This window comes from Nyctereutes procyonoides, unplaced genomic scaffold, assembly GCF_905146905.1.
Source record: "Nyctereutes procyonoides isolate TBG_1078 unplaced genomic scaffold, NYPRO_anot_genome, whole genome shotgun sequence".
Taxonomy (NCBI): domain Eukaryota; kingdom Metazoa; phylum Chordata; class Mammalia; order Carnivora; family Canidae; genus Nyctereutes; species Nyctereutes procyonoides.
The window spans coordinates 38,260,678-38,274,836 of NW_026575048.1; the positions used below are offsets into that span (position 1 = coordinate 38,260,678).

The 14,159-nt window shown below is 40.4% G+C and overlaps 2 protein-coding genes across 4 annotated transcripts in view; both read right to left on the bottom strand.

The window, feature by feature from the left end:
- Nucleotides 1-721: 721 nt before the first annotated feature.
- LOC129510958 (cell division cycle 5-like protein) lies at nt 722-3,451 on the bottom strand. Its single transcript, XM_055327341.1, is given in 4 exon segments — nt 722-2,345; nt 2,347-2,578; nt 2,580-2,794; nt 2,797-3,451. Coding segments are annotated over 4 exon segments (2,403 nt in total). The 5' UTR covers nt 3,358-3,451; the 3' UTR covers nt 722-950.
- A 3,800-nt stretch (nt 3,452-7,251) lies between these two features.
- Nucleotides 7,252-14,159, bottom strand: part of RMND5A (required for meiotic nuclear division 5 homolog A) — a 67,540-nt gene continuing 60,632 nt past the window's right edge. The window contains exons 8-10 of one of the 3 annotated variants that reach the window (XM_055327390.1): nt 12,824-12,978; nt 11,609-11,696; nt 7,252-11,127 (exon numbers count right to left, since the gene is read on the bottom strand). In XM_055327390.1, coding sequence (XP_055183365.1) covers nt 11,633-11,696; nt 12,824-12,978 — 219 coding nt within the window. In that variant the 3' untranslated portion in view covers nt 7,252-11,127; nt 11,609-11,632. Of the gene's footprint in view, nt 11,697-12,823; nt 12,979-14,159 lie in introns of all 3 variants that reach the window. The other 2 variants (XM_055327389.1, XM_055327388.1) reach the window with 2 other exon arrangements.

A 14,159-nucleotide genomic window follows, 5' to 3' on the forward strand; every position in this document is an offset into this window, starting at 1 on the left:
ACTCACCATGGGCCCGCTACCTCATTTGGGTTTCATCAAAGCTATGAAGTAGGAACTATTACCATTCTTCTTTACAGATGAGAAAACTAAGGCACAGGAAGTTTCAAATGTTTGCCCAAGATCACAGGAGAACCTAGTGGATTAAGATTTGAACTCAGGTCTAATCCTATAGCCCAAATGCTTACCTGCTCTGCTATGTTTAATGTTTCTTTAACTAAAGTATGGTTGACACACAATGCTAGTTTTAGCTGTACGACATAGTGATTCGACAACTGTTATGTTTATGTTATGCTGTGCCATCAGAAATATAAGCACCTCAAAACCATTTTTTTTTACACCTATGCAGCCCAAGGTAGAGAACAAAGGTCACCACCTGCTCTGAAATCAAACAAATGAGATCCTGTCTGAAGTTAGGGTGAGGGCCCTGCTTCTAACACAAATACCACTAGGGGCCAAGAAATGCTGCTCAAGAAGATGGTTCAGTGACAGCTAACTCTTCATTTGTCTAATATCTCAGGGCAGGTGCAGATGGCTTAATTCCTTTACGTGAGTGAAATTTCATCTGTTTCCCAGCTCAAAGGCACAGGTAAGTGTGGCAGAGACTTCAGGTTGCTTTTCTTTTTTTTATATATATATTTTGTTTTTATTCAAGAGTTTACTCACAGGTAGCACTTTAAAATCAGGCTTTTAAAATTAAAGGCCAAAACTAAAAAATTTTGCAAATATGACACTGCTAAAAGAATGATCGTCTTAATAATTTAAACCCTAAAATGTCCTGTGGAGTTAAAGTCTTTATACATAGACTGTGTAAGATCAATATCATTTAAAATAAACAACTGAAAAACCACAGATTTGGGCAAATTTGTCAATGAAGATAATCATCAGTTTCAGCCTTCCAGAGTATGAAAACCAGCAATTAATTCATCTTGTGACAGAATATAAACTATGCTTCAGAATTCGGACTTTAAAGTCTCTTTCTCCAGCAGCAAGTCAGCATATCTATGCTGAAGTTCTTTTTCTCTTTCCTGTTGTCACTGAACATCTTTCAGACACTCTAGCCTCCGGGGAATAGCAGAATCTTCATGTTTCTTGAGTTCTTCAAAAGTGCGTAACTCCAAGTAAGCCTGCTCAATTTGGTCCCATAAGTCATTCAACTGTTTCATGAGCCCCATAGCACGAGATTGGTAACCCCCAAGCAAAATTTTCATCTTCTTCTCCATCTTTGCAGCTCTCTTGGCTTCCGTTATCATGTGACCCCTGTTTATCTCCAGCCTCTTTTCCAGTGACTCGATCCCGTCCTTTTTGCTAGCTAGGTTGGCCCGTGTGTAGCGGCTCTGCCCAGGAAGATACAAAACTTGGCTGTAGCATTCTTCCCATACCTGGTTATAAGCTTCACTTGAGAGTTCTCCGTGGCTCATACCTTGTTTTACCACTTCCATCTCCTGTACCAGAACATCCTGGGCCTTTTTCAGCTCTTCTTTGGAGAATTTTTCATAAGGGTTATGTTCCAGATAGGCAATGTGTTCTGAATTATTAGTACCAAATCCTACAGTTTTCCCTTTTTTATTTCCAGATGGTTCATAAGGATAATGTAGAAGGTCATAATGAAGCATTGTAATCATTTCTTTTTTGATTAGTTCTTCACTTTTTTTTAAATCTGTTAGAGGTGGTTCTACATTTAGGGGTCTTAGAATAGTTTCATTTACTTCTGATGGTCTTGGCAGATCTTTCTGGACAGCTTTGTGCATTCGTTTCATTTCCTTTACACATTCTGCCTCTCGTATAGCCTGCTTTCGAGCATCCACATCAGCAGCATCTTCAATGTAAGTATCATCTATTTCACGGTCTTCCAGCTCCTTCTCAGCATTTTCTGGCAGAACAATTTCAAAGTCATTCTTAGGGGCAGGAAGACCCAACAACCCTAAGCGGAGATGTTCACGAGATTCTCTTTCCATCTGCTTCACATAAGAGGGGTCACTGTAGTCTGCCATTCCATCCTCAGGATTAATGTTTAACTTGTCTCGAAGAGGAGTTCTACCCGGGGTGGAGTTAATAACTGGTTTGGGAGTTGTCCCACTGCGGGGAGTCAACCCTTCAGATCCATGAGAAGGGGTCCTGAATGGGGTAGAAAGAACTGTGTTTGGAGTCTGTACAACCTGCCGCTGAGGAGTCACACCTGAGAAGTCACTCTCGTGCAAAGGGGTATTAAGATCACCTTTTAATGGGGTGTCCACATTGGTCAGGGCCATGAGGTTCTGAGCTTCCTGCAGAATTCTATCCTGGGAAGCTGGTGTGCGAGGTGTTCTAAGAGCAATACTGTTGTTGGTGACATTGTACTCAGAAAAAAAGAGTACTGGAGGCAGAGTTTGTTATACCAGATTCCTCAGCAGTCTGACGTGCAATTTCACTTGCTTGGCCTACTTTCACCACCTCTTGGAGTTCAGCATCTGAAATCTGAGGGGCAGGAAGTACTAGTTTGCTTCTCTTTTTAGTAAATTCAGAAACACCACTAGTCTGAAGAATAGCTGATGGTAAATCAGATTCTTTTTTCCTTTTCAAATGCTGCTTATCTTTTTTTGTCTCTTCCTTCTTTTTCAGATCTTAGTTCCCCATCAAGATCCTGTTGTCTTAATTTTCTGAAATCTGCATCAAGAGCCTGGTAGTTTTCCTCAGAAGTATCGTAGAAACCAAGTGCAGGCTTTTTTTCAAATGGGATTTCGGCATTATAATCAACTCCTCTCTTCTTTTTTCTCTTCTGAATTTCTATGCCAGCTGCTCGAAGTTCTCTTCTCTTCTCTTCTGGAGGGCCGCAAGATGCCTTGCTTCTTCCAATTGTTTCTCTCTTGCTTTCCTCTTGGCTTTCTTTCCCTGAGTATTTGCCAGGCAGGCTCTAGCTTCAGAAAGCATCTCAAGTTCATCCTCATCCATATCAATTGGATCAGGCTGCGCTGGTTTTGTTTCTGGATTTGGATCTATTTCTCCAGGTTTAAGTTTTCGTGGATCATCTGTTGTTTCCTCTTCGTTGTCTCTCTGTGCAGCTTTATCCAAAAGAAACTCATAGTGTTCCAAGCACTGGGCAGCTGCTCTTCCGATGATTGGCGCAATAGTCCTCCACTGAGTTGGCATCAACTTGGCCAAATGCAAGAGTTTTTCTTCTTCTTCTCTGGACCACTCTGTTTTCTTACTGCTTGGATCCAGCCACTCATACCATCTGGCTTTGCACTGCTTTGCTGATTTTCTATGCAGCAATGAGGCAATCCTAGACCACTGGTTTTTTCCATATTTCATTACTGCTGCTTTCAGAATTTCATCCTCGGTATTCCTCCACACGCCCCCCTTGATCATAATTCGAGGCATCTTGGCTGCGGGGTGTCTCGGCAAGCGGCCGAGAGGAGCTTCACAGAAGTAGTAACGGTGCTGCGGCCACAGGACCTAAAGCCGCCACTTCCTCCAAGCGTGACCTTCTGGTTTGAAGAGATCTGCGCAGGCTCCTCAGGTTGCTTTTCTAACAACCGTTCTCCCTTTCTTCCTTACTACCACAACCTTCATGGTATTACGGGTGGTGATGCGCCCAGACATTTCCCAGACTTCCCTGCAGCCAAGTGTGGCTAATAAATCACTGGGTGGAGCTTCCAGGAAAGACTGTTCAAAGGGGCTAATTCAACTGGAAGCTGCTTCTTTTCCCACTCCCTTCTTCCTCCTTCCTGCCTGGAGCACAGTTATGACTAACAAAGAGGTAAAACACGCCACATGTGAAGGTAAAACAGGCCACATGTGGAGAATGACAGGAGCCTGGGCCCCTGATGGCAGGAAGCCACCATACAAACCCAAGACTGCCTGCTCCTCACATGCGGCTAACTGGTACACACTAGGAAAGCCAAAAGCCATCGGCCCAAATTCCCCAAACTACCTCTCAAAGCTTTCAGGACAATTTAGTAATTTCCTGTGAAATACCTAGAGCTGATTAGCTCACTGATCTAAAACAACTAAAAGCAACGTGGTCTTAAGAATGAGAGGAAACCTAAAATGCATTTCTAACCTGTTCAGAAGGGGAGAAAAGCTCCTCAAATGATTAGTTTTGAACACTGTCAAATAACAGGCTTCCTTTTAAAGAGCCCTTTTCTCTTAGAGGGGTTTGAAACAACATCAAAGCCCTTTACTTGCTTGACGGCCCCTGAGACAGTAGCTGAATGCAATTTTCAAGTGGAGTTAAAAAGATCCCTCCTGATTAGAAATTGGCATAAAAATCACACAGCCCACATAGTGTAGAGACCAACAGGAGAGTGTGAAGTTAAAAATTCACCCTTCTAGAAAAGGTAGACAACAGAAAGACTTGGGAATGTATTTTAGAAGACCAGAGCAAGGAAGCCCACACTTAAGAGACCCCACCTTATTGCTTCTCTGAATTACAAAAGGGTTCAGAGCACTGACATTTTATAACAAAAGCATCTCCTTGCTGGTTTTTCATTGTATTTCTCACTCTTACATTATCTTGGCCCTTACTGAGACCATACCTGTCTTGTTCACAATGCTATACAGACCCTCTAATACTCAACATTCACTTTACTTACTTACTGTACTAGCCTCCACTGCTCTAACCCCATCCCCTCCCGTTACCTCTCATCCTACTATAGCCGGAGTGGGACTTAAAAATACGCAACTTACTACACGTTTCCCTTCTCCTCCCTCTCATCAGTCTTCTGGGAGTTAGCTCACTAGTGGGAACTAATCTCACTAGAAGGGCCTTGGTGCTTGGTGCTCTATTTTTCTCTACCTATGAGCAGTCCCTAAACTTCAGGAGGCTGAGTACCCTGTTTTCTCTCAGCACCTGGCACTTCAAAAAATCCCATGTTGAATGATTGAAGGTGCCATACCACTATATATTAAATGTATTCTGCATTTAACATACACACCTGCTTGAGTTATTAGACTAAAGAATTCTATTGCACAAGCCTGATGATGCACTTTGACTTTCCCAAGAAAAGTTAAATTTTTTCTCTGACACACAGGAGTTCTTGCTTAGACAATACTTAATGTTTAGATATATTACATTTGTTAGCATGGAAGACTCATTGGAGTGTAAGAAGCACCCCACTACAAGGAAAAGTTTTTTTTGAAAGCTGTTTTTTGTTTTTGTTTTTAAGAATGAATAAAGGACCCCTAGGGGGCTCAGTTGTTGAGTGTCTACCTTCGGCTCAGGGCCTCGTGATCCTGGAGTCCCCAGATCAACTCCCACATCGGGCTCTCTGCATGGAGCCTACTTCTCCCTCTGCCTATGTCTCTGCCTCTCTTTCTGTATCTCTCATGAATAAATAAAATCCCCCCCCCCTTTTTAAAGAATGAATAAAATACTTTCTATCATGATCTATTGACAGGGATTTCAAAGTAGCTTTGTGGATGGATCATTCTACCATTCATTATCCCTTAATGCAAGGTTTTTAAAACTCTGGATTTTGACCTATTGGCAGGTCATAAAATTAAGAGTCTTAAGAATGGGATGCCTGAGTGGCTCAGTGGTTGAGTGTCTGCTTTTGGCTCAGGGTGTGATCCCAGAGTCAAGGGATCGGGCCCCACATCAGGCTCCCTGCATGGAGCCTGCTTCTCTGCCTGTCTCTGCCTCTTTCATGAATAAATAAATATTAAAAGTCTTAACATTAACAAATTGAAAATATCAGTGTTATCACACATCAGAAGCATTAGTTTTGTAAAACTTGTTTCAGAACTATAAACTTGACATGTATATAGGATTATGAGATTTTCTTACTGGGTGCCAGAAAAAGTCAAGTGGGTCCTCTGTGAATTGACATTTCTATTTGCTAGGATACTATATCACCAAGCATCTCTACCAACCTACTGTTCAGTCTAAAGGTACATTTTCAGTTTTTATCTTGCCATTACAAAATTCCTTTATTTTACATCTCTAGTGGTCATCCTTGCCCATTTTGGTGGGAAGGGGATGGGAAATGTATTTTGCCATGCTAAAAACACAACACTCCCTTCAACTGCCTGGATGCTTAAAGAAATGCACTGGTTTTTAAAATCACTGTACTAAAACAAAGTTTAAGGGCACTAAATTTAACTTTACTTGGCAACTTAGAACTTAGTAATCAAGAAAAGGGTAAATTTTGGGACGCCCAGGTGACTCAGCAGTTGAGTGCCTGCCTTCGGCCCAGGACGTGATCCTAGAATCTTGGGATTGAGTCCCACATCAGGCTTCCTGTATGATGAGAGAAGCCTGCTTCTCTCTGTGTCTCTCATGAATAAATAAAATCTTAAAAAAAAAAGGGGGGGGTAAATTTTGTTCAGTAGATGTGATCCTTACCTGTCCATTGAGGAGGATACTTCACAAAATAAGGAGCATCCAATAGGCCACTTGTAAAGGAAGCCAGACTTCTCACAAGCGTGCAGCCAATCTGGGATTCTGCATCTCTCACAAGCTCTCAGGTGATGCTCATGCGGCCAGAGATCACACTTTGAGTCCAAGAGAGCCCCAAATGCTGCAGGGATAGATGGTGGGATCTTTGGCCAGGCCTGCCAGGCCTCACCTATACCACCTGAGCCACTGACTCCAAATGCAACTGAGTGGGACCCACACTTGTTCCCAAGTAGGAAACATTACCCTGTTTTTCTCCCTAGCAATTCGGACTGTACATGCGCCACCCCACCAGCAGCCCAAGGAGAGCTGCTTCAGGGCTCCTCTCTTCCCAGTGATACGCTACCACTCCAGTCACAGGGCTCCCTGCCATCCACAGGATGCAGCATGCACAGGGTGCAGGAGCTGGCAAACACTAATGCAATCCCCTCCTAGAAACTGGGGATGGTACCCAGCAACCAATTCTTACACTGCTGACGGTGCAGAAACAGGATGGGATGGAGACAAAGATATTCTCTTAAATTCTTTACATGCAGATCCTTAGCAAATGCAGGCAGCAATGTTCTCTTCTTACAACTGACACCTCCATAATCCCTCCCTTATACCTCTGTCACCTGTCACATTTATACAGACTGGTTCCACAAAACACTTTTTAAATGTGCATTTCTTTAATTTTTAAAAATATACACAGGAGAAGCCATGTGTTTTACATAGGAATACACACATTAACAAAGCACTTGTTATAGTTTTCCAAAACTCTTATATCAGTCTGAAATTTATAAATTAAGTATATCAGAACTTTTTAAGTCAAAATGAAATCCCTGAAACTACTGGATATGGTGGACTTTTTCCAAAATCAAATGAACAGAGAGTATGAATATGGTTTGTGTTAAATAAGGTTTATTGTTAGCTTTATTGCCTATAGTCTATAAGATGCAACTTTATTGTGCCTTTGCAAACAGGATACATTTCTTAAAAAACTGATCAAAATTTTCCATACATATAGCTCTATATGATAGATTACAGTGCAACACTATTCTTGTTACATAATTATAGAAATACTATAGAACCCAAGAGCACAGCGTAAGCAAAAGAAATACAATCCTGAGCCATCTGAACAGATGATTTGATGAATCCTTTTAGTGTAAGTTAAGAAAACATGGAGGAGATAAAAAAAAAATACATGCACGCTGCAGTCGTGAGCAAAATACATTAAATGCCTGTTCCTTGTTAGACACAGGTGGGGGGAACGGTGAGTCTCAGACACATGCACACTCACTCACACTCCCATTTTCTTCTCCTGCTTCCCTCCCATCCCCAATACATTCACTCCCACCCCTCCCCAAAAGAAAAGATCAGGCACTAAATCCTAGTGAACCCAACATCTGCCTTGCTGGAGAATGTTAAGTGACTGCTAAAATAAGAGTGTAAATCTTCACCCACAACATGAAACAAAGCATGTGCTGTAAGCCAATTCCAGCTGCTGTTGCCTCTTTGGAAGTAAATGAAGCATATGCTCACTACAGTTTAGCACTGTAGAGTGAAATGTCTAGAAAACAAGTCTGTTTTCTCTCCCCATCTCTTGAAGTAAAATCAACAGTGGAAAACTCACTCTAAAACTAATTGCCTCATCTGCTATTAAAATACATTTGTCATTCTATTTTTGGTATCTATTCAATTATATAGTTCAATAAGAACAGTTCATGAAGTTTGTACCTGCTTATGGTAAACACTATTGTACCACATAAAACCCACCACAGCTGGACAGGCTTATGGAGCACCAAGCCTTCTATGTATGTGTTCCTTGCTAACATTCCTGCAAGACCACAGCATTCTAGTGTTACCAAGGATAATGTACGTAGAGTTAAGTAATGAAAGGTATTTGGTTTGTGTCTTCACCTTACACATCCTAGTGATGAAATTAACCAAACCATGCCTTCCCTGAAAATAACCTGAGTCTGCTGACTAAGCAAACTGACCAGCTTGACTGTCAGTCCACTAATCAGAAGTTGAGCTGGAAAACCAGAGGGCTAATGTCTACCAGCAGCTTGTCTTGTGCGAATAACCAAGAGAGTTCTTGGTTTCTGCAGTATCTGTTGTCCCAAAGGCTGAACCATTGAGGTGGAAATAACTCACAGCATAAAGAATACTGAACAAACTACATACCTGTGGGACTACCTGGAGAGAAAAAGGATCCTCATTCCCCACATAATTTGGTGTGGGTTTTAGTGTCTCTGTATACATCAGCTGCTACAGAAAAATCAAAAGATTAACTTCGTAACTTTCTTATTTTCAACTAAATGCTCATACACTCACAAAATACTCACACACCCTATGAATATGAGGTGGCTCTTCTCTTTAGCATTTTTAAAAGCAAGAGGCACCAATACCCGTTCATTTATGTATTAGAAGTCTCACATAATCACCACCAAAACAACAGAAATGGTATTTGTGATGATCACACGAAGGAGAAAAGAGACTGAAAGACAAACTTAGCCACTGTACTTCAGATTGTACTTGAAAGCACAAAAAGCACAGGCGCTCTGGCTAAATCAGAATCTAAGGTTCTAATAAGGTTTAATTGGTTTAGCTTAGTCCCATGGCCTTTGTCCATGACTGATAAATGGAATGGTTCCTATGGAAATTGAGGAAACCACTCTACAATTCTGTTTTCAATGTATATTATTATACTGAGTCTATTAAAAAAAAAACAAACCCTTGGCTCTATCATGACCTCTTGCAAATGGAGGCAGAGAGTGACAAAGTGCATCCTCCTGCACTGCTGACATACACAGCCTCGGCGATATGGTCCTGACACCACGCTTAAGGGATTTCTAGAGTAAAAAGGACAATATGCTGTACTTCAGCATCTTTGGTTAAGGTCTGGCCTTTTCAAATCCACCTCTCCTTCACATTTAGTCGCCAATGTTTTAAGTCCATGCATTTAGTTAAAAGTCACAAGATAATTTTCATGTTAAATTGTCAAATCTAGAGTTTCAAATTTCTGGCCCTACTGTGCCCAGCAGGACTATAAGGACCCTACATAGGAAACTGTAAAATAAAATGCTTCAGTTAAATGCATGCTCTTTTTAAAGTTTCATGAGCTGCAAAGAAAACTGTCAACAGGATTCCCAACCTCGGGAGAGGGGCAAGGCGAAGCAGCTCTGGCTCTCGTCCTTAAAGATGGGCTGAGCTGGCTCGTGAAGCGTCTTGCCCCCCAAATATTTACTGCCAGCCTCTATGTTATAGAAGTCTTTGTGAAACCTCAATGTTTTTTAAGTGGAAATATGAGAAGAAGTTGTGAGTAAAGCTAAATGTGGCCTAGTGAGAAAAAAAAATAGTAAGAAAAAAATACTCTGGATTAGAACTCAAAGAAAAATATAGGTCATAAACCAGGTTTACATCCTCAGCCAGAGGTGCCTGGATTCTCTACCTTCTGTTATGGAGTCCAAGGAGCTTCCCCTGCTCTCTGCCTTCACTGCCTTGGTGGAGAGTAGGAAACTTTAGGGAGGGTTCCACCAGGGAAGCAGAACACAGGGCTAATGTCCCAGTGAGGCCAAGACATGGGTCGGACAAAGCCAGCATCCTGAGCAGGCTGATGGCCATTCCTGGTTAACCTACGCAGCACACAACAGCACTCAGAGAAAGCCCGACCACACAGCAATCAAGCAGGGCTTTCCTGGACACAAATCCCAGCTCTCCCAGATAAACATTTCAGGACAAACTATCTGGGCTGGTATACTACTGCACATGCTGACACTTTCCAGGGAACTCAGCACCACACCTATTTTCTCCCTCCCCACAAAAGAAAGCAATCTGAGACTTAAAATGCAAAGTGTCACGGTCCTCTTTCCTTCTGTTATTTTCTTCTTTCTTTGTTTTCTCATCAAAGTTTTCCTATAGTAATGTTCAGCTCCATGTCAGATGAAATAAAGTTGCAAATATTTGGTGATTTCCATATAACATTCTTCTCATAATGAAGTGACTTAATGGATTTAAGTCAGAAGTATGTCCACAGAAGTCCTTTCCATGTAGTTCGTTCATCATACAGAGAAAGACTCTTACACATGGCTATTTCTGGACAGTGCATTAAATGGAGATACCTCACAAGAGAAAAGATCATTATCTGTATCCATTAGAGTAATATACAGATTCACAGTCAATGAGATGATAAACTTTGCAGAAGAGAGGCATTGAACAGTATACTATTCAAATACAAAAACAGCAATAAACATATTCTGCACTACAGAAAATATGCTAACTTCTAACTTGAAGGATTTAAAGTAACAAATCTGGTAACTGCATTTTAGGACTGGAACATGCTTCTTCCCTTCCAGATACACAATGTTTGATGCTGGTGCACATATATACACACACACACACAAAACACTGTGTCTGCGATGATATATAAATGAAACAGCCAAGTCCTGAAGGCAAATTTCAGAGAATAGGGCTACCAAGACCAAGAGAGCAATATTAACTTAAGAACACCTCTAACTTCAGAATTTCATTTTATTGAACACACTTTTAAAACAAGCACCTCTTGGCAATAAAAGCAAAGGAACAATAGTACTCCTTCCACTCTGTTCTAGTGGAAGACTTCTCACACCAACCTGCTAAATTCATGATGGAATTTGAAACAGGCAGCCTGCTGGGGCTACAAGCAGAGCTCAAATGCAGGTCTGCTGACTTCTCGGTGAGAGCTGGAGCAGAGGAAAACATCAAAAAGCAAATTGGGAATCTATCACAGCTTTCTTCCTTAAGCAAAAAAAATGCAAATTAGTTTTATAACCACAATTCAGTTTTTCAAACTTTTTCTCAAGAATTTTCATTTAATTATGTATACATAACAGGAAGTAAAACTTTTTCACAAACATTCTCAAACCTTACAATTATCAAGAAATGACAAAAGTAAAAGCAGGAGAAATATTAAACACATGGCAGGGAGGTTGATTTCTGTTTCTGCTCTTAAAAAGTAAAAAAATCACCATATAATTAAGTACAAAAACCTGCATTGAATGACAACTGCTGGTGTATTTACTTGATCAAAAATGAAGACCAAGAATATAATAAAGCCCTATGATAATATTCATCTGGAGCACTCCCCTCAGTGTGTACACTAAAATGTTGGCAAAGTTTCTGGAGCATTAGCTTATATAAACACGGGAGTCCTCAGTTAGCTGCATTAAATGGAACGTTCTCTTCTGAAATGCGCCACAATTCAGTTTCACTTACAAATTCCAAATTAAAGTTATTTCTTCAGAAAAATATCTGTTTGGCATCTCCTGGACTTTGTTCCATTGGACAATATGGACATTTTAATCTGAAGACAAGAAAGAAAACACTGAGTCAAGGAACAGGATCAGTACTGAGCATTCAATTTTCATCTACAGAATGCCTTTAACAATTACACACACACACACACACACACACACACATCTGTATTTTGTTTAAAAGGGTTAACTATGCTTTCCCTTAATATAACAGCCAAGCTCTAAAGGGTCACAAATAAATACCAATCAAGCCAGACACAAAACTGAAGGCTCTTCTTTAGTGGAAATTAGTGAAAACTGTTTTTGTAAACAAAACAAAGACAATGGTTTTGAAAACTACTCTTGTGGTTTTAAAAGTAAATCCAGTTCTACAAAGTTTGGATTTTTCCTGTCTTTAAACAAGTTTCAACTGTTTGGTCACACAATCCATTCAAGTGCAGCAAATGTGACACCAACTATTGAGCCTACAAGGCATGGAGCCTACCAAGAATGGCGCACAGAACTTGTATGGTCTAGTCACCATCGATCTGCACCACCAGGGTTGTTGAATGGTCTGGGAAGAGCACAACAGCTTCATTACATGCAAGGACCTTCTTTTAAAAGAAAGACTTTACCATAATGGGTGTGAAATGAACTCTAATGAAAGATGTATTTAACTCCGTAAGCTAGAGATATAGGCTTTAGACTTTTTTGCTTTTTTTAGTAAGTTGGGTCCATTATGGGTATAAAACTTATAAATGTATATACTCTTTGAATTAGCGATTCCAATTTTACAATTTATATATCACATGTAGATAATTCACTTTAAAACAACAAAATTTAAATGTTCATTGATAAGGAATTGGCTAAATAAATTCTCATATTTCCAGATGGTAGGACACTCTGCAGGTTTAAAAAAGAATGAGGGCTCTTTCTTTAGCATATAAAAGACCTCCAAGATATATCAATAAGTAAAATAAGCAAAGTTTAGAAGCATATATAGTATGTTATGACTCGTGTAAAGGCAGGGGGGAGCAACAATGTACTGCCTACCCAAAAAGTTAAGATTAAAATCTAATCACCAAATTTATAAGTAAAAAGACTGACCAAAAAAACAAACAAAAATTCAGAGACCACCCTTCCCACTAAGTTCCAAAAGAAAATGTCTTTGCCAACATTTAAAAAGTCAGACACTTACTTGCTACCATTAAACATTTTATTCAGGGCATCTCTTGATATAATATGACCACAGACCAATTTCATGGGTGGATTGTTATCTGTTGTTTGCTGACGCAGAATGGGACAGGCAAATATAGAGTGATACCAGCACTTTTTACCAAGGTCCACTTCAATCTTAAAAAGAGTAAAAAGGCTCAAGTTGTATTTCAGAAAACCATCTACATATTAAACATTGGGTAGCCCAAACATCACCAGTGTACTCATCTGAACTTGACTTTTTACAACATTCTTACCTCAAAGATGGGTAGTCTTAGGGATCCAAGTGTTACTTTATAATTCTAATTAACCTTCAAAATTACTTATAACACTACTTTTCAAACCAACATCTGATGTCGGAGGAGTCAAAGGGAAGGCAATGCTCTAGAAATCAAATGCTCTTGAAAGTTTGTCAGAATATACCCTAAGAGCAAAACCCACCAGAAACTCTGTTTTGTGGCACATTTAGGTAGGTGATAAAATTTTGTGCAAGCTTCAGATCTACATTTCCCATGTTCTGTGTGTAATGGTCCAGAGAAACCACCTGAATCAAGAACCTGAAGCTCAAATTCAACAAGACCTTTCACAATTTGTACATCAGAGCCCATGGCAGGTGTACGAATTATTTCTCTTCACAGCAAACAAAAAAACAAAAGCTATGAAATCACCTAGCACAGCGGCTGGCACATGACGGTGGCTCCACAAATCTCAGTTCTTTGTTTTCTTTCCTTCTAAAATCATTATCAATATAAATTCTACTGTCCAAACTCAAGAAAGCTGACAAATTATTCTGTGTTAACAGAATAATCCTGAGAAAAAACAGCCAGATCACATCCCATTGGTTTACTACCCTGACACACAGGCTTTTGGGGTAAATTGATTTCAGAATGCTCTGTCCTAGTGCACAAATGTCAGAGATGTTCGTAACATAGCTGGGAAGCTGCCAGATTCTCACAGGCACCTGCCTCAGCAAAGCAAGTGATGGCTCAAGTCCTTTTCACTTGTTCAAATGAGCAGCAATCAAGTAGGGGTGCTGCCTGTATCTTGACCACACTCAGGACTGGGAATGCACCTGTGTCTTTAATCAAAACAGATCTCTGAGGAGTAGCTGAGGCAACCGACTGACAGAGTTAACCAGCTGGAAGGTAACTGCAGATAAACCTGTGCCCAGGTGTGGCAGAAAAGCAGCCAAAAACCAAATGCATACTTAGCCTTTTAGGATCTATGACACAACCTTGACAGGAATAATAATTCTAGTCAAAGTTTAGTGCCTACTGTCAGAGGTCTGGTGGAAACGCACATATAATGACCTTTGTCAT